Source organism: Sarcophilus harrisii, chromosome 1, assembly GCF_902635505.1.
Source record: "Sarcophilus harrisii chromosome 1, mSarHar1.11, whole genome shotgun sequence".
Taxonomy (NCBI): Eukaryota; Metazoa; Chordata; class Mammalia; order Dasyuromorphia; family Dasyuridae; genus Sarcophilus; species Sarcophilus harrisii.
Genome location: NC_045426.1, coordinates 664782950 through 664804157, shown reverse-complemented (window position 1 = coordinate 664804157; position 21208 = coordinate 664782950). Strand labels below are relative to the sequence as shown.

The window sequence follows — 21208 nt, the reverse complement described above, 5'->3', positions numbered from 1 at the left end:
CGTCTGGCAGCAAAGCCGCGGCGGCGTATTTCCCTTCCCTTCTCCGCAGTCGCCTGTCCGCCATCTTGCTTCCGTCACAATCCGCCTCGTGACCTTTCACCCGGCGCTCGGCACGTGCAGAAGCGTGGGGCGCGTGCGCACGCGGGGCTGCCGCGGAGCGGCACTGAGGCAGGAAGGAAATCAGAAGCGAGGCCCGGGGATCGCTGGGTAACGTCCGGTGGCTGAGGCCGGCTTGCCGAGTCCGTAGCCGTCCTGCCCTGCTTTGCCCCGTCACGGGCATCTCGGGCGAACATGGCGGTGCTGGCGCGGCTCCTGCCGGGACTTCTCCTCATAGCACAGGTGAGGGTGAGGGAGGGAGGTCCGGCCCCTCTGCTTAACTCCCCCTCGGCCGAATGGGACGTAGGCCCCGCTCCGCAGCGGGCCCCTCCCCCCGCTTTCCCAACTTCTCCGAGTGTAATGATTCCGGGCCGGCACTCCTTCAGCGCGCGATGCCCCTCATCTCATCTCGGACCCCCCCGCCTAAAACTTGAGCCTGGGAGAGCCGAGCCGAGCGCCTCGCCCCTATGGGGGAAAACTTCAGTCAGCGCCGGCCCCCCGGCTACTCCTCGGCTTGTTTTGCATCCGGGTGTGAAGCTCCCTCTGCTGCTCCCCGCTTATCTGACTTTGCTTAGTCCCCACCCGGCCTTTAAACCTTACTCCTTCCCTCCTCTGCACTGAAGCAAGCCGAGAAAGGGCCCTAAAGCTTTAACTGCTTCAAACGAGTAAACATTTTTGGGCCGTTCACTGCGCGTGCGTGCATAGAAGCGCACGGGACAGTTTCACACAGATGTCGTTTACATAAAATTAACAAAAGTCGCCGCCCCCCCCTGGCCTGCCCCTTGCAGCTCCCAGCGCCTCGAACTCTCCATCGTTTGCGTTTTCTCTATTCCCAAACGTTTCTCTTCGTTGGCGCTCCTCCTATTTCCGCTACAAGGTCTGTGCCTTCTTTGGACTTTACACCTTGCCCTGGGCAGTTAATAAGTCGTTGAATCACTTGCCTAGGAGTCACACCTCATCCCTTCCCCTTCTACAAGTGAAAAAGAACAAGCTTGCAGTCAGTCGTCATCTGTCAAAGTCCTGCTGTGTCCCAGACGTTTCCAAACTGAGGCACCGATTCTCATAAATGACTCCCTTAAGGTCACGTGACATACCGGGGCCAGCTTTTGAAAGTAAATCTCCCAGCTCCAAGTCCAGCAATCCTTTCCCCGTGTTTTCGGGCACTCTTTTCGCGAATGTCTTGTCCAAAAGCTCATAATCCCACCTAGAGCCCTCCTAAACTAAAGCTTCCAGAATCAGTAATGGCCGCGTGTTAACAATACACTTATTTACATTGAAAGGTTTTATGGGTTATAAAGTACTTCGCATATGTTATGCGAACAATTTGCCCCTCATTAATCTCCCAGAGCCATATACAAATACATCTATATTGCAGAAGGTTAAGAAACTTGCCTGTGGTTATGGAATGGTACTAGCAAAGCTCCATTTTTCTCCCCTGTAAAATAAGGAGGTGAAACTACATGTTCTCTAAAGGCTTTTCCATCACTAAATCCTTTGGGGAATTTATTTATATAGTGATTGCCTAGCACCTAGTTATTGACTGTCCTTTGTGACTCATTTGTTTTTCTGAATTAAAATAAGTTAAAATCCTTTCTATTTTGAGGAAAGAATTTACTGTGCAGCGGAAAAAGTACATAATTTACTTAGATTCTTGAATTCAGACTTATTCTGTTCTGTCTTATTCTATCTATTATGTAGACATAATTCAGACCTTGAATCACTTGACCTCTCTGTGCCTCACTTTTTTTTTTTTTCTTTTTGGAATTGTTAAATGAGAGTATTGGACTAAATATCCTATAAATCTATAATCCTTTGAAATTCTTTAGTGACATCTGGAGGAATCACATGATTTCATAAAACTATGGCTAGGAATCACTACATGATGGACTATTATTGTTTTAACTTCCAGACTCTGCTAGTAATTTAGACTTGTATTTTTTCTGGTACTGTAGTGGTCACTGAGTCCCTTTATTAGTAATATTGGTGATATGCTTTATTGAGTGAAAAATAGTCTTCTCTAAAAATCTAGTACAAGGATCAGGGTAAATTTTTTCTCGTTTCAGATTTCTCCAAATTCAGAAGAGGTTGGCAAAACTATCCCATTAACCTCACATATGTTTTGGGTTTATTTACAGTATTCCAGCAAATCTTTTTTTTCCGTTTACTGAGAAGGTTTAATGCAAAAAACATGATTTGGAGTTGGAAGACTTGGTTTCAGATCCTGACTCATGTTTACTAGTTGATTACCATGGGAAAGCTGCTAAATGTCTCGGCAATGATTTTGGTCATCTTGAAATTTGATAGATTTGCAATTGAATGGACAATCTTTAGAGCACATTCATCAGCGTACATAGTGGTGAACTGTTAAATGTTTAATAACTTGTTCTCCAAAAAAAATGTACTTATGATATATGAATTTAACATTTTATTAATATAATTATAGCTTTCTTAACTATGTAATCAACAAAAAAATCAAATTTTAATTTATAATGTTTTCTGATTTGTGAGGTGTGAAATGCTTATATTGAAAATGTAACAGCAGATCTCATGAGTTTGTTTGATCTGTAGCCAGCCAAGTTTGATCTAGCTTGATCTTGGACCTCCAAGGATTACATAAATCTGGGATAGACACACAGATAGGTGATAAGTTTGGCAAAGAATTGAACAGGAATCAAAGAGAGGCAGCATTGCCTCTGGTGATTGTTCAGTTTTTGTTTTTTTGTCCCTGCAGGACAAAGGCCCATTTTGTTTTTGACTTCTATAATCTTGCAGTGATGAAGAATGTTGCTAGTCATGGAATATTATGCAACTTCTGAGGAATTGAAATCAAAGATCATATAAGGAGCAATGGAGACTATAATTCATCACAAATTAAGCAAGAGAAGTGGTATAAAGAATATTGTCAATGAAAATGATCAATAGCACATCTCAGACTATATTGTAAAGTTCAAGAAACTATCTAAACTATTGGCAGTTTAGTTAAATACTTTAGATAACGATTTGATAATAGATAAACAAGACCAGAAACAGCTGAACATGGCTCAGTTTTCCAAAATACAAATCAGAAGAGCAAAAAGTTCCCATTTGACAGGGCCTGTTGGAAAACTGGAAAGCAATTCAGCAGAAATTAAATTTAAATCATTATCTTCTACCATATGCCACAATAAGCTCCAGATTGTTTAAAAAAAAAAAAAAAACCCAACCCTAAATGTAAAAGGTCATAAAAATAGAATCTTATTACACAGCCAAGAAACAGTAGTGATCTTAAAAAGTATAAAAGTAAGCAATTTTGGTCACATAAAATTAAAAAGCTTTTGCACAAAGAAAATCAGTGCAAAAATAAAACTATTTGGAGACAGTCAATTGGAAAAAGAAAAAACTTTGTACAAAAGATCTCTAATAAAAGTTTGCCCTTTAAAATATGTAGGAAACTAATAAAAATATTTGTATCTAAGAACCATTCCCTAACAAAGTGTTAAAAAGACATAGTTGGGGTTTTTGTTTGTTTGTTTTTTAAGAAATGCAAGTACTATAAGTAAAAGGTACTCTAAATTACTAAGATGGGCATTGGACTTGGCTTCTCTTGAATAAAACACTGTGGAAGACTTTTTCTAAGTTTTTCTTAGACTTAAAATACTTAAACTTAACTAAAATACCTAAACTCCCAAGAAGCTAACAAGCTCCCAAGCTTTCCCTGTCTCCTTTATGTCTGTTAGAGGCAGGACTTTTAAGGTATTTGTGGTTCTGAGATCCAGTTTTTGATCCACTACATCACAGTATCTCTCAATCATTATATTTAAAAATACAAAATAAACTATGCAAAAACAAACAAACAAACTAATGAGGTTTTATCCATCAGATTGGCAGATTTGATTTTTAAAATTAAAATAGTAACTGAGTAACTACCTCTGCTGGATCTATGAATTACTCTTTCTCATCAAGAAAACAGATTTAGTACTATGGGGAAAAAAGCCACTAAGATGTTCAAACCCTTTGGTTCAGACATCATCCCCTAGCTGGGCATATTTCTTATAAACAAAGTTACTCTAGGGGGAAGAAAAAAATGTTCCATATATTGGTAAAGTATAACAAAACATTCAGAGTTTTGGGAAGACTTATATTAACCGATGCAAGAGCATAGTAAGCAGAAAGCAAAAAGTATATATGACAATACTATATAAAAGGAAAGCAATGCTAAATCTGAGAACTAAAATTAGTAATAACTAACCTTGTTGAGAGAACTGGATGGATTCCACCTCAGTAGAGATATAGTGGTCTGCAGTTGTAGAATGCTGTCAAAATGCTATCATTATGATAGATTAATTCTTTCTGCTCAGCTGTTTTTCTGTTACTAATTAAGCATTAGCATTCTGTTGGGGGAGATGGGGAGTTGACGCTGAGAATGATAACAATATTTAAAATGGAGTAAAATTTTCTGATAACTGTATAACAATGATCACAACAATGTAAATAGAAAAGAGGAAAAAAACAAAATGGGAAAACCAAGTCTACTGTTGAATGCTGTGTTGTTTCAATGAGCAAGCTTGTCCTAAATAAGCAAGTGTGTGTGTGTGTGTGTGTGTGTGTGTGTGTGTGTGTGTGTGTGTGTATTATGTATGTATGTATGTATCTCCTCCCCTTTTTTGTAGAGATTTGATGTATGGAATGTTAAATAGATGATCAGATTCAGTCTGTGCCCTTCCCCTTTCCCCCATTTTTTTGTTATGAGAGATTTCTCTATTGGTAGTGGAAGAATATATTTGGAAATGAAGTGATATAAAAACAAAAGATATCAATTAAAATGCAAAATTTTTAAAATTGGTAAAATGAGCTAGTCACGTTGAGATCAAGGTAGAACCAATGAATAGTCTGGTTCTCCCTTTGTATCCAGACAATATAAAGAGAACCTAAGGAAATTCTCAAGTTCATTGTGAAGAGAATTTGAGGAGAGCCTAAAGGCTCATTGAATGGATCCCTTGTATTGAATTTATGGCAGGACATGGATGAGTCTCAGAATGTGGAGGATTGCAGTTGGCACAAGTGGAGGAAATCTCTATGAAATCACAGATCCTTATAGTGTTACAGATGGGAAATTGAAATTCAGTGACTGTCCCTAAAGCTAGAAAATGCTAGGTCTGAAACTTCAAGCTAGTTTTTTTGACTCTCACTATGTGATTGTGTTGGCATTATGTTTGCATAAGAGGAAGTGGTTCTAGTTATTCTCAATGTTTTAAACTGGAAGCAAAGGATAATTGCTATCATTGAGGACTACTTCTGTAGCTTGTTCTTAGCTTTAGATTGTGCATAAGCAGATGTTTGTAAATCTGATATTTCCTATAGTACATGATTTCATGGAACAAATTGATAATCAAATGAATTGAGCTATTGCATTTTAGTTGGAATAATAAATGCATATAGGGTAAGAGTTGGGTCTTTAACTCATTCTTGAAGCTTTGGAGATTTACTGAAGATGAAGACAAAGTATGAGCAAAAGTTTGAGGAATGAGCATAGTGGAGTGGTATACTTGTGGGGAAATGAAATGGGAAGGAGTAGCAAGTAGGTTTTTGTTATGTTTTTTGGTAAGAAAGGGGAGAATAATGTGAATAATCTAAATTGATTCATGAAGAGCAGTTTGCTAAAAGAAGTCACCTCTTTGGTCCACAGACAAGTAAGTCATCCTTCTGACCATACCTCTTATATCTGACTTTATCCCCAAACCTAAAAGAAAGCTGGGTATATATAATTATAACTATGTTTAATAATACCTAATACAATTGTGATTAATTAGAGAAAGTATAGCTTAAATGGATAGAGAGCTAATCTTAGAATATGAAAAACCTGGGCTCCAGTGCTTCCTCATATATAAACTAGTCGTATGAGAGTAATCAAGTCACCTTAGTCTCAGAAAATTCTTAAGACAGCAAATTCTTTTTAGTTTTCCATACTTGTTCTACACTAAACCTCTTCCTATCATTCAAACATTTATTAAGCACTTACTATTGTGCTAGGTATTGGGGATAGAAAGACAAAATCAGAAATTGCTGTCCTCAGGAAGTTTGCAATCCAGTTAGAGGAGACGAGATATATGGGTATATTAGAAAATAAATGCAAGATAATTTTAGGAAGACATTAGCAGCTGGGGGAGGAGGTAAAGCTGAGTAAGGTAGTATATTCCAAACATGGAGGTTAAGCTGTACAAAAGCACAGACATGAGATGTAAGACTAGACCTTTATTTTTTCCCTAAACACATTTCCACATCATGCTGGAAAAGAAAAACCAGGCCACGGGGGGAAAAAATGAAAAAGAAAAACATAAGGAAGCAAACAATAACCAAAAAAGGCAAAAACATCATGTTGTGATCCACTTAGCCTCTACAAGTCCACCAGAACTGGCCTGAATCACTCCATTGTCAAAAAAGCCAAGTCCATCAAAGTTGATCATGATATAATACTGTATACAATGTTCTCTTGTTTTTACTCACTTCACTCAGTATCAGTCCATGAAAGTCTCCTCAGACCTCTATGAAATCAGCCTGATCATCATTTCTTGTAGAACAGTAATATTCCATTATATTCACATACCACAGCCTATTCAGCCATTCTCCAACTGTTGGGCATCCACTCAGTCTCCAGCTTCCTGCCACTACATAAAGGACTGTCCCCTTCCCTTTTTTATGATCTGTTTGGGATATAGATCTAGCAGAGACACTGCTGGATCAAAGAGTGCAAAGACCTTACTAGAAGGTCTAGCTGGATCATAGTGATCCTGTTGGGGAGAAATGTCTTAAAACTATGAAGGCTGATTGAGGCCAGGTTGTGAAGTACTTTTAAATGCTTAACAGAAGAATATTATATAGATTCTAGAGATGGTTGGAGTTTATGGAGTAGGAGAGTGACAGGCCAATAGTGGATTGGATTGAGAAAATCTTAAGGCTGATAGACCAGTTACTAGCCTATTACAGTAGGCTAGGTGAGAAATGATGACCCAAACTAGAGTAATCATTTTCTCACTGGAAAAAAAAATCTTGTAGAGATACTAATGTTTGACAATTGATTGAATGCATGGGGGTGAATGAGAATGAGTAGTGGATAACATTTTAAGGTTGTAACTTTGGATGACTAGGAGGAGGATGATATTTTCTCTAGAAATAGGGAAGTTTAGAAAGGGGTAGATTTGAGGGGAAAGATGAGTTCTGTTTGGGATATGCTGATTAGGAAACAACTTAGAAATTTTGAGACTAGGACCCAAGAGAAAGACTAGGGTAGTATTGTTAAATCTGAGTTTCATCAGCCAATGATAAAGAGCAGTTGAATTTTAAGTATTTGCCTTTGTAACTATCCTTTCTTGTAGATTCAGAGATTTTTCTCTTCTCAGAAGCACCCATCATTATCTATATTCAGATTCCAAATCTCTTCCTGCCCCAATTTATGTCTCATCCTCTACTTAGAGTAACTCTCATAACTGTTTACTGCTATTATACACTGGCTTCTTTCCTTTTTCTTTCAAAAATTCTTAATTCTCCATTGAAAAACCCTTTTCCCCTTTAGCTACTAACTTTGTTATTGTGCCTTTCCTATCTTATTTTTCATAGTTAAACTAATTAAATAATTCATGTTTTGCTGCTTCCATTTTCTTGGTATTATCTCCTTTGGAAAAGAGAGTAGTAATAGGATGTGTGTGTCATATCTGTAGTGAAAAAATTTCATTGACTTGGACACTTAGTATGAGTACTGTGTGATCTTGGACAACTCACTCACCTGGGACTAGTTTCTAGGATTAGTTTCCTCATCTTTAAAAGAACAAAGTTGAAATAGATGACCTCTCAAGTCCCTTCCATTTTATCTTTAATTCCTTATAATTTGGTTTCTAAATTTGCCACTCAATTCAGACTGTTCTAAAATCACTACTGATTTTTTAAATGATCATATAATAGAAGAGAGCTGGAGAGGCCCAAAGACTGCAGCGTATAGAATGTGAAAATTAGATATAACCTAAAGAAATTAAAACAAGATAGAACAGTGGATCGAGCACCAGACCTGCCATCAGGAATACTCATCTTCCTAAATTCCAATCTGACTTCAGACATTTACTAGGTGTGTAATCTTGTACAAGTCACTTATCCTTGTTTGCCTCAGTGTCCTCATCTGTAAAATAAGCTAGAGGAGGAAATGGCAAACCACTCTAGTATCTTTGCCAAGAAAAATCCAAATGGGATCATGGAGAATTGGTAGGGACCAAAGCAACTGAAAAACAACACATTATTTTGACCAACTTTCTATTTTACAGATGAGGAAACAGTTTCAGAGAGGGGATTGATCTGTTTAGAATCATGCATAGGTCTCCTGACTCCAGTGTCTGGGGCTTTTTATTTAGGAGGAATGCTAAGTTCTCTGTCAAATAATCTTTTCTCAGTTCTAATTGTTTTTGTTAATTTTTTAGGCAATTGTCAATGCTGTAAAGTTACCCATACATATAACCTGTAAATAAAAGGCTATTAAATTAAAAAAAAATTTTAAATTGTTATCTGAAGAGACATAATAATAAAATGAATAAAAAGCTGGCTTCAGGAGTCAGGAAGATATTTCAAGACTTGACTCAGAATTTTCCACTTGTGCGATCCTTGACAAGTTATTTTATTTCTTTATCTTAGGTAACTGTTAAATTACAAGTAGTTTTTCTGTAGGGGGGTGGGAGTTTGCACACTAGGGAGTCCCCCTTTCCCAATACCAATATAATCATCTATAGTAGCTTTCTTTGCTAGCAGCTGGATAGTATGGTAGAGAGAATGCTAGCCCTGGAACCAGGAAGACCCAAGTTTAAGTCTGGCCCCAGTCACTTAATCTTTCAGTGTTTCAGTTTCCATTTTTAAAATGGGGTATAACCTGTTATAGAATCAAATGATATAATATTTGTAAAGTGCTTAGCACAGTCCCTGACAAATAGTAAGTAAGATTTTATTATGATTAGCTGTAATTCAACTGGTTACCCCTTTTTTCACATCTAATATGCAAAGATCATAAAAATGGTCAGCCACATGTCTTCACCATACCAGGAATTTAGCCCAGGGGTATAACAAAATCAGTTGAGGAGTTCATGGTTGTCTTTCATACAAGAATTTCAATTCCCCTCCCAATATTTACACTCTAAGCACTTAATCTTTCAGCTCTATTATACTATTTTCTATTTGCAGATTTCATCCTGCTCCCTCTTCTCTCTTTCCTCTGAATGGAATAGATTTCTCAAAATACCCCTGTACTGTACATTAAAATCCTTCTCTTCAAAGTGTAACTCAGATGTACTTCCTCTATGAAATTTCCCTGTTCCCAGATGGAAGTGATCCTTCACCGAATCTCTTTTCTATTTTTTACAATATTTGCAAAACTCTTGTAGGCAGAGACTCTAGTTTTTCCTCTTTGTATTCCCAGCATATAGTGTAGTGCCTTGAATTCATGAAGCAGAATGTCAGCCTCAAAAGTTGAGTTAAAGTAGGCATAGGCACCTAAATTTCCTTTAATAACCCATCCTAGATAGATCTTTTCTTCATCAGAGGCAGCATGGTACAGTGGAAAAGGAACTAGATATGGAGTCCAAAGGCCTGCTTCAAGTCCCAGGTCAGCCACTTAATAGTTTTGTGATTGTTGGCAAGCCACTTCACTTCAGAGAAACAATTTTGAAAGACTTGACTGGTTAACAAAGTAATTCCTGAGGACTAGTGATAAAGAATGCTACCTAAAATAGAATTCTAGAAAACTTAGGTATGATAGACCTTTGGAGAAAATTGAATGGAGACAGAAAGGAATATACTCTTTTTTTTTTTTTTTTTTCCTAGCAGTACATGAAACCTACACAAAAATTGACCATGTTATTAGGGCATAAAAACTTCAAAATCAAATGCAGAAAGTCAGAAATAGTAAATGCATCTTTTTCAGATCATGATGCAAGAATGCTACCTACCTTATGAAAGAGAGAAGTGTGATAGATTAAAATAAAAATGAGACACATGTTTGTACCTGGCTAACATGGGAATTGATTTTGTTTTGACTATGCATATTTGTTCCCTAGAAGGAAAGAAGAGGTAGGGAAAAAAATACTTGACAATTGAAAAATAAAATACATTTAGAATAAAATTTAAAACCATCTTGTCTCAGAACATTGGTTTCTATTTAAAGAGAAAGAAGTGGCTAGTGTTTCCTTCATAAACTGTTCTTCCCAGAGAATGTCATATGGGTCACATATTTGTTTGTGCAAACTGCTAAAGCTTCCTTATGGTTATCGTTGCCATGCCTGGCTTTCTTCTTGTATCCTCCTTGAAGCACATTAGCAATTTAATTTTAAAAACAAAACAAATATAACCTAATTTCAGTGTCTCTTACTTAAAGTGGGAGATACCCACAGTTAAAAGTGAAGGGGGAAAACCAGTGATAGCATAAACTGTCTAGCAGTGATTAGAAGAAAAAAGCTTTGAGCATCATGGAAGTCAAAAGAACATTTCAGTAGGGAAAGCTCCATTTGAACTTTTTTGAAGTTGAGTAGGTCTTAAGAGCCTACACGAGCCCACGTTTGCCCTGAGTGCTTGTCATCTCTTTTGATCATGCTATTTTTTTCTTTCTGTACTACCTTCTAGTTTTCATTTCCTTGATGCCTTGTGTTACCTTCCTTTACTCTTGATTCTCCCATCCCTTGGTCTTGCTTAGAAGAGCATGGATTATTGTCTCCTAACCAACATTCCTTATCTGTATTTACTTTGGTACCATCATATATAGAGTAGTATCATAGATATAAAGTTGGAAGGGAATCCCCACATTTTCCAAGTTAGGAAAATAAGGCCCCTGAAGGTTCTGACTTGCTCTAGATTACACACAACATGACAGAAGCAATATTTGAACTTAGGTCCTCTTGATTCCAATAACAATTAGTACATTTTCCAGTGTATCATTCTGCCCCTCTCCTCTCCCAACTTATCTTTTACAGTTTTTTTGGTATCGGTCTTCCACATAAATTTTTGTTGATTCATATTGTTGCTATCTGAACAAAGAAACACATCAAGAGTAGTGCCAATCTTAATAAAAATCATTCTTGTTTTCAACATTTGAATTCAATTCAAGTATTTATTAAATTCTTATTCCATGTACTAGGTCATAAACACAGTGTGGCCTGGTGGAAAGAGGACAGATTTTTGAGTTAACAAGACCTGGATTTTAGTCCTGCTTTTGATACGTGTTTGCTGTGGAAACTTGGGCAGATTATTTTACTTAGATACTGGATCCTAAAGTACTCAGTGCTCCAGGCAACTCTTTTCAAACCATAAGTTACAGATAAGATCTTCATAAGTTGCAAGACGCTTCTACATTGAGATATTTCAATTCTGGAGTATAGGCACAAATTGCTACCTCCTCAAAAGAAGCCAGGCATTGAGAAACTTAGATTCTTTTGGATGAAGGCAACATTTATACAAACACAAATAGGAAGGGTGTGAGGGTGGGTGTGTGCTCATGTATTTGGGGAGGAGGCAGACAGAGAGCAACAAGAGGTCTTCTGTAGAAAGTGGCACTCAAGATGATTTCAGAAAGACCTGGAGAGACTTAACATGAATTGATGCTGAGTGAAATGAGCAGGATCCTCAGAGATCATTTTATATTTCAACAATAATATATGATGCTCAATTCTGACGGACATGGCCCTCTTCAATAATGAGATGAACCAAATCAGTTCCAATAGAGCAGTAATGAATTGAACCAGCTACACCCAGCGAAAGAACTCTGGGAGATGACTGTGAACCACTACATAGAATTCCCAATCCCTCTATTTTTGTCCGCCTGCATTTTTTATTTCCTTCACAGGCTAATAGTACACTATTTCAAAGTCTGATTCTTTTTGTACAGCAAAATAACTGTTTGGGCATGTATACTTATATTGTATTTAATTTATACTTTAACATATTTAGCATGTATTGGTCAGCCTGCCATCGGGGTGAAGGAGGGGAAAAATTGGAACAAAAGGTTTGGCAATTGTCAATGCTGTAAAATTACCCATGCATATAACTGAAAATAAAAGGCTATAATAAAAAAAAAAAAAAGAAAAGAAAAGAAAGTGGCACTCGATCTGAAGTCTTAAATGTTTCTGGGAATTCCAAGAAACAGAGATAAGTAGAGGAAAGCATTGCAGGCATGGCTGACAACCCATGCAAAGGTAAGTAGAAGTAGGCTATTCTGGACAGGGAATAGCAGGTGGGGCAGTTTGACTTAAATAGACTGTATGGACAGGAAATAGTTTCTATTTGTGTGTGACCATGAGTAATTTGGAAATTCATTGCCTGAAGGTTCTTATATCTTTGTTCTCTTAAAATTGTCTTTTATGGTTTCAGGTGACCTGTGAGTATGGAATGGTCCATGTGATTGCTGAACCAGGAATTGGCAAAGAAAAAGACTACTGTATCCTGTATAATTCCCAGTGGGCCCACTTGCCACCTGGCCTTGGCAAAGCAGTAAGTTCCTTCTTTGGGCATGAAATACTCATTTGTGCCATAGGTGGTCCTCACTCCTGGATGGTCCTCATGAGACCTCCAATGCTTTTTTTAGTTGGCTTAAGTTCTCTATGCCACTTAGGTCTGACTTCTACTTATGTTAGAAACAGCCCTACCAGCATCAGAGATAGAATCATTGTCTCAGCCCGAGCCCGATAGAAAGTACTGTCACAGCAAGCAGGTCAGCATGCGCTGTGACCATACCAGCCATACCACACTAGACATACCACCAGCCAGTAAGGAAGTAGAACCAGTAGGATCCTGAGCCGGCTGTTGGACCGCAGACCACAGAAGGGACCTGCCCCAGTGTGGCACCTATGATCTATCCTACATTGCTTTCCTTTGGGGAAACTCATGATGCAAGCAGCCTTATTATGATAGTGTTTTTATACATTATACTCCCCCCTCCCCCAGTGGGCTTTTCTGTATGCATTCTGGTTTACCAAATGCGCAATTCCATCAATGCTTTAGGACCTCCCTATGTTAAGCAAACCCCTCCTATAACCCCAAAATTGACATATCTTGCGATATAGTGAGCACCATTTGTTCTGTTAAAATCCTCTCCTTGCTTTGTTAGGCTGCTCCCCACCTTGAGGAGAGCTCTGATTGTGATTGTGTAAATCTCAATAAATACCTTTACTTGATTTGGCCATGGCTTGAATCCTGAATTCTTTCAGATGACACCAAAAGTTACTCACAGAACTCCAACAGTAGCAATTTTTGAAGTTCTGCTTCATTAAAGGAAAATCAAGAAGACAAAACTAGTTAGGAGATCCAGATGTAAATTATATTATTTTGTTTTTAAATGGACCCTGAAGTCGATCTTGCCCAGTCCCCTCATTTGACAAATAAAGAAACCGAAGCCCAGAGATATATGACTGAAAAGTTTTTGAAAAGTATAGAGTAATATGTAAATCTAAGATTATAATATTGGTAAGGGAGCCAATGGTTCTTAATCTGAAATTACAGTATGGTCTTAGCCAGAATTGTAATAATAGAGTTGGAAAGACATGAAGGATCCACTTCCTTCTTTTACCTTTTTTTTTTCCTTTTTTGGCTGAGGCAATTGGGGTTAAGTGACTTGCCCAGGGTCACATAGCTAGGAAGTTTTGAGTGTCTGAGGTCAGATTTGAACTCAGGTCCTCCTGACTTCATTCAGGGCTGGTGCTCTATCCACTATGCCACCTAGCTGCCCTTAGGATCCACTTCCTGTGTGAAGAATGAATCTTCTCTAACAACCATAACAGTACTCTTTCAATTTCTACTATTTTCAATAGTAAGAAATTTCACAATTTAAGAATTTAGATAATTTGTTTCACTTTGGGTGAGCTCTAGTTATAATCTCTATGCTGATGATTTCCAAGTATACCTATCTATACTTAACCTTTCTGCTGACTTCCAGTCTCACATCTCCAACTACTTAATGAACATCTCAAACTAGAAGTCCTGGAGACATCTTAAACGTAACATGTCCAAAACTAAGCTCATTATCTTTTCCCACAAACCCTCCTCTTTCAAACTGTCTTATTACTAGTCCTCACTCTCATTATATCTCTTCTCCCTTCCCCCCATTTCCAATCTGTTGCCTATTCATTTTACCTTTGCAGCGTCTTTTGGAAGCTCCCACTTTTCTCTGATATTGCCATTCTGGCTCAGGCTCATATCACCACATGGTGTTTGTTCATGCTATTTGTTTTGTATGTCATCTCAGTTGAACTCTGTCATTGAATAGTTGTAAATGTGCAGGACGGTTGGTGTTGGAGGGGTTGGATAGAAGTTAAAAGAGGATCCAGGCTACTGTAATTGTGTCCCAGTTACTTTGCACCCCAACTAAGTCTGCTTTGTAGTTGTGTTTTAAGAGTAGTTAGAAGACTGTTAATGTGATAGAGGGACAGGAATACAGTTGGTCTCCCAGTGTGTCTAACTTGGCCATTGAGTGACAAAGCCAGAAATTGTATTTAGAAATTTTTGTCAATTCCAGTGCTTAATATTCCAGAAGGTGGAAAGAATAGAAAAAGAAGATGAAGATAGGGAGGTGAGTTAGGAAACTATTATAATAGATAATGAGAAAACTAAACTGGGAGGTGACATTGTAGAGTACAAAGGACTACAAATGATCCCATTACTTCCTTGCTTAAGACTTTAGTGACTATCTTTTTGCCTACTAGTAGTAAAATATAACCTCTTAACATATTTCTGGCCTAGTTTTATCCTCTCATTCCCATTCTCACCCTGCTTTAATACATTATTCATTTTAGTCGAACCAGACAAGTTGAATGGGAGTCCTATGGATGTTTTTACTTGGGGTTGATAATTTGGGAGCGATATTCTATACAGTGGGTAACTTGTGACTCACTTCCTAGAGACCATTGGTGTGCTTTTAACAGCTCTTGAAAGAGATTAGAGTGGTATGTATTCATGGTTCAGAGTTGGAAGCCCAACTTTGGCTGTGACTGTATTCCAAGCCCACTGTGATATGATTCCCCTTTGGGGGTCTCAAGTTCCTCTCTTGTAAAATGAGGTTGTTTGACTAGATCAGTGGTTCTTAAACTTTTGTTTTCAGTGTCTTTATGCTATTAAAAATTATTGAGGATCTCTCCAAAGCATTTTTGTTTCTCTGGATTATATTTATAGACATTTACCATATTGGAAATAAAAAGTATTTTTGAATTTGTAGACCTTCTAAAAGGGTTTCAGAGATCCCCAGGATTCTCTAGACCATACTTTGAGAACCACTGGACCTAGATGCTTTTACAGCTTGACATTTCTGTTTTAGTTTCTGTTATTCCCTCTTTGCTTCTGCTTCCCTTCTCCCGCAAACTAAAGATTATCTTTTTGAAGTTTGAAAGAAATAAAAGTTTATGCTGAATAAAAATAAATCCTTCTTAACACAGTAGGTAGTAAATACTGCATTCATTATCCCAGAAGGTGGTAGACACTGAAATAGAATCAGAAGCACAGTATTGGTTTCAGTGGAATGAGGCAGTTCTTGCATCCCCTTCTCCAATTAATTGTCAAATACAGACCATTTTCCTGCTGTGATATCTTTTGCATCCATCTCCTTTTTACTCCTTCTATCGTTACTTTAATTTATGCTCTCATTATTTCTCATTTGCAATGCCACAACAAGTTTCCTCACCAGCTTCACTGCTTCCTGTTCCCCCTTTTTGATCTCTCCTTTACACTGTTGCCTATACCATCAATGAGTCTCAATTGCTTACTGAGTGAAATGCAAAAAAAGATATGCTGCTCTAGTCCCTCCATTCCCAGTCTTGCTAGTTTCCTTCATGCATTTTATACTTGAGCCAAAGTAGTTTGCTTACTGTTCATTAACAACAGTGTTCTGTCCTTATATCTTCCATGCTTCGAACAGCTTATTCTTCCAATTCTGTCTTCACTTTTTGCCAATTTCCATCTGATGATATTTTTCCTTTCCTTCAAGACCAGGTCTCTGTAATATTTCTTCCATGGAGCTTCCCTGCTTATCCCACCCTCTATCTAGAAATAATAGCCCTCTCTCTTTGAATCTCTTATGCAGTACAGCACTTACCACATTCTAGCTTGTATTTCTGTCTCCCTACTAGATGTTAAGTTGCTTGAAGGCAGGGATTGTATCATTTTTCATTTTCAGATTCCAGGTTTCTAGCCCAGGAATCTTGCTTACAGTGGTTACTTAATATATGTTTGTTGAATTGAATCTCCAGATAGAGACAGAAGCTTATACAAATAATTTTAAACTAGGAATGAAGCTAAAATGATTCTTTAATTCATTGAGCAAACTTTTACGTGTCTGTTATATACAAAGCACAGTGCTAAACATAAGTAGATCTAGATCATTAAAATGCAATCTCTGTCTCCTCTTTTAGAGAATTCCATTCTCCTTAATGAGAAAAAGGTATAAGGGAGTTTATTTATTTCAGGAAACTACAGTCAGCCATTTCCCAGTACAAAATTTTATTTTGTGTTTTTGACTGTTACAGAAACAGACTCATTAACACCTTTTTCTTTTCAGTCTTTGTTACAGCTTCAAAATCAAACATCATCTGTCTTATGTTCTCAATCTGATGTTCCCCATGGGGGATTTAACAACCGAATACCTATGGTGTTGCGTGGAAACTGCACCTTCTATGAGAAAGTGAAACTGGCCCAGATGAATGGAGCACGAGGCCTGCTAGTAGTTAGCAAAGAAAAACTGGTATGAAAAATTTCCTTACTAATATAATGCTAAAATGCTTTAAAAAAAAAATGCTGCCATTTACTTAAACTGTTGATATGGGGGGAAAAGCTTTTTCTCTGAAGTTAGTCATTCCTTAGTTTTTCACAGTTTTTGAATTGTGAATTTTGAATTGTGTCACAATTCTATTTTCATTTGATTAAACTTTTTATTCTTGAGTCAGATAAATCTGCTTAGAGCAAAGATTCCTAAACTAGACTTCATGGGGGTTTGTGGATAGATTTCAGGAGGAATTTGAAAGGGAAAAATAAATTGCATAATTTTTGATATAATTTGGTTCCTTTGTGTATTCCCATGTGTTTTATTTTATGTGTTAAGAACATTATTCTGAAAAAGTGGCCTTAGGTTTCACCAGACTGCAAGAGGTTGGTGATGCAAAAAAAAGGTTAAGGATCCTTGGTTTAGAATGACGAATTGGCAGTTTTCCTTAACTGAGGTGGGTTAACTACTATCACAGAAATACCCTTAAAGAACAAGGATTCTTAAACTGGTGGAATGGGAAATCTGTCACATGATGATAATGAGTAGACTTACTTTGGCCAGAAGTGTTTCTATCATTGCTTTTCATAGCATCTGAAGTTCCACCATTAGCTTTGGCTGTTGGAAAACTTTTAGGCTTTGAGTGTCCCTTCAGAAGAGCCTACTTCAATGTAGAAGGGAAGGGACTGAATCTTTTGTATCATTATCAGCCTCTTTGAGGCTTGACTAGCAGTGAATGAGCTAAGAGAAAGATCCTTTGGGATGGGCCCTGGGATAGACAGGGGTAGCAGATAATTGGACCAACCATTCTCCACAACTTTCCTAAGGGGCATCCGTGGTCTCCACACATTAGAGAGGGAGTTGTTGCCAGGAAGATGCTTGGGTATATCTATATTGGATACTGTAATTATCTAGGACAGAAACTGCTTTAAGCAAATAAGGGGAGAACGTTATGGCTGATTGCAGGACAGCCTGCTTTCTTCTGTCCGAACTACACAAGAACTCTGCGTTCCTTAATGTCTGTATCAGTTCCTTTATCAGTGCTGCTTAACATTTTTGATACCTGTGCACAAAACAAAAGAATTCAGCTTTATGAAAGGATGGAAAAACTTGTATTAAAAAATCTTTACTATGCACCAAGCATTGGGCTTAAAAATCCAAGGGAAAGATCATCCCTGACTTCCAGAACCTTATATATAAAAGGGAGGACAACACACAGAAAGAGGAGTGCTGGCCAAGGAGAGATTATTGTCCTTTTCCCTCTTTTCAAGATCTACTAGTAGTTCAGTTGCTTTGTTCATGGTGTGTGTTTCTAGACTTGGAAAAGAGAATGGGATGGGCAGTGCATAATAGAGAAAGGAAAGGGTGTGCACAGGAAAGTTGATGAGGCCAGCCAGAGCCAGGAGTGAAGTGAAGCATAGTAACCTAAGCTCTCTAGAGGAGTGATCTGGGAAAGACAGGTACTAATCAGAGTATTTGGGTCCCATGACAAAACTTTTTCCAAGACAGTTGATGTGGTTGGGGAAGAGTTGGCCAGAGTAATTTCTCTGTGTGTTTTTTTGTTGTTGTTTTTTTGGTACCCAGGTACCTCCAGGAGGCAACAAGACTCAGTATGATGAGATTGGTATTCCTGTGGCCCTCCTCAGCTATAGAGATATGCTTGACATTTGCAAGGTAAGCACTTGGCATCAGGATCCTGATGTTTCTATCCAAGGTATCTTGAAATTCTCTGTCTAGAGAAGTACAGAAGTGTTCAAAGTAGGGATGTGAGTGTCCTCAGAAAATAAGTCATGCAAAGAAACAGTTTCTCATTGCTTTCAGTCCAGATGGTTGGCTCTTAATGTGTTAAAAGTAAAAGGCTTACTCAGAAGCATATACTGACATCATTGCTGCAGCAAAGCTATTGAAATGCTAGACACAGACATTGCGGCCACCCAAGACTACATCAGTGTTCTATCCCACATTATTTTCTATTCTGAAATGCAGCTGTTTAGAGAAGAGAATCAAAGCAACAGTGAAATCTAAGTTCCTCAATAAGTCCTTGCTCTCATCTATAACTTAAGAATTTGTTTCAGGAGCTGGAAAGATTTCTGCCATTCTGAGAAATAATCTGGAGGCCTTTCAGGTAGAAGCAGTTCTCTCTATAACCAGAAATATATAGGTCCTATTTTTTGAGTTCCCTAATCCAAAAGAAAAAAGGTGGTAGTTTAATCTTCAAGATTTCACTGCCTTTTGAGATTATTGTGGCAGTAACAGCACTGTTGTAATGATGAATTGTGGAAGACTTGGCTATAGTGGTCAAAATAGTGATCTATGACAATTCCAAAGGAATTATGATGAAAAATTCTATCTTTCTATCTCCGGAAGGAGAATTGATGAACCTTAGGTGCAAATTGAAGTATAATTTTCTTACTTTCTTTTTCTTTTTTTTCTTGCAATATGGAAATATATTTTGCATGATTTCCCATGTATAATTGATTTCATTTTGCTTGCCTTCTCAGTGTGTGGGGGTGGGGATGGGGGAGGAGATGAGAGGGAGGGAGAGGGAGAGAATTTGGAATTCAAAATTTTAAAAATAAAGGAATGTTCTAAACAAATAAAACTTGAAAAAAAAAATTCATTACTGTTGAAAACCAGGTATTTTAGTTCCTCTTTTGCAAGCAGGTTAGTAAACTGAAGGATAAGTTCATTTAGGACATGAGGGAAAAGTTCACATTACATTGAACTCTAATGTCTTCTCTGGGACAGACTTTTGGTCATTCAGTGAGAGTGGCAATGTACGCCCCTAAGGAGCCTGTCCTTGATTACAACATGGTCATCATCTTCATCATGGCTGTGGGGACAGTTGCAGTTGGAGGCTACTGGGCAGGAAGCCAGGATGTGAAGAAGTGAGTATTCTGAATATGCAGACAGCCTGTTCCTGGGGAGTCCTACCTCTTACTGGTCCTAGAATTCATGAGCCAGTCGTAACAGCCATGTTTTTGTAGATGTTTTCTATGGCAAAAACTGAAGAATCAGAATGTCCTCTCAACCCTCTATGGCAGAGGGAGAGTGGGGACTTCAGAAGAGTATTTCATTTACCCAAAAGTTAATCTGCCTTGCACTTAAATCAAATTTTGCTGAATACAAGCAACTTCTAGTAACCTGGATCTATAGCAATCCTGCTCTTGAAACTAAATCGAAGAAGCTTAAAGAGCCCTAGGCTCAGATCCTGCCCTGTGATCTTGAGCAAGTCATTCCACCTCTGTAGACTTCAGTTTTTTCATCTGTAAAATGAGGAAGTAGTATCTCAAAGTTTGGGACCAAAATTAGTTTGTGTGGACTTGAGGTAACGATAATGAAACTACTAAACCTAAAGCTTGTGTTTCTTTTTGAGAGAGTGAAATGCCATAATAATGTTCATTTTTAATAAAAGTTTTTTAAGCCTGGAATAGTGTGGTATAATGGAATAAGGCAAGCCCTTAGAAAAGCTAAGTTTGAATCCTAACTCTTAATGTTTTAACTGTGCAACCTGCAACCCCAGGCAAATGAGTTCTTCTCTCTGACCTTTTGTTATCTTGTCTGTAAAAATGCATGTAGTTGATTTTTTTTTTTTTTTTTTTTTTGGTATTTGAGTACATTTGATATTGTTAATTGCTAGGCTTAGCTTATTTTAAGCTTTATTATTCCTTACAAGATTATGCCAAACTTTTATTATATTAATAAATTTTCTGCTTCTTGGAGTTAGTTTGAGCTTCTATGTATTTCCTTTTAAATTTTAAGTTTGTTGGCAAGATGCCACATCTGATTTCTTCTGAAAGTATTTTACATACTGAGGGGTATCCTATCTTTCTTCATCCCTTGAAGTCTGCTTTCACAAAAATTAAGAGTGTATGTTATATTGTGCTTAGATTTCTTATCCTTCTTTAGCTTAAACCTAAGTTGTAGTGGTCACTCTTCCAAGGTTCCAGTTTTTCCACTTGACCAACTAGTTTTTCCATGTTAGTGAGAATTAGATCTAGAATAATTCTCATTTTTGTTTATTCTACTTTTTGAAGGATGAAACTATCACTTAAGCAGATAATGAATTTATTAGTTGCTGTGCTATTGTCAGGAAGAACTCTGGCAGATAGCTGGATAATTGACATCCCCCATCACTATTGCATGCCTCTGTATCAGGCTTGTGATCAGTTCCCCAAACTTCTTATCTGTTCATTCTATGAGTGACCTAATACTCCAGTGATAAAAATTACTTCTATCTCTCTATTTCTATCTATTATTTTGAACCAAATAGTTTTCATCATACTTTCCTCTCTCTTTAATATACAGTACTAATGGGGCAGCTAGATGGCACAGTGGATAGAGCACTGGCCCTGATGTCCAGAACATTTGAGT

The 21208-nt window shown here is 37.7% G+C and overlaps 1 protein-coding gene across 7 annotated transcripts in view; it reads left to right on the top strand.

Annotated features, from left to right (window-relative positions):
• Nucleotides 1-64: 64 nt before the first annotated feature.
• The window catches only part of SPPL2B (signal peptide peptidase like 2B), a 45106-nt gene continuing 23962 nt past the window's right edge, over nt 65-21208 (top strand). For all 7 annotated transcript variants that reach the window (XM_012542230.3, XM_003760806.4, XM_012542232.3 and 4 more), the window contains exons 1-5: nt 65-339; nt 12463-12582; nt 16634-16816; nt 18419-18508; nt 19583-19722. In XM_012542230.3, the coding sequence (XP_012397684.1) occupies nt 292-339; nt 12463-12582; nt 16634-16816; nt 18419-18508; nt 19583-19722 (581 nt within the window). In that variant the 5' untranslated portion in view covers nt 65-291. The remainder of the gene's footprint in view (nt 340-12462; nt 12583-16633; nt 16817-18418; nt 18509-19582; nt 19723-21208) is intronic.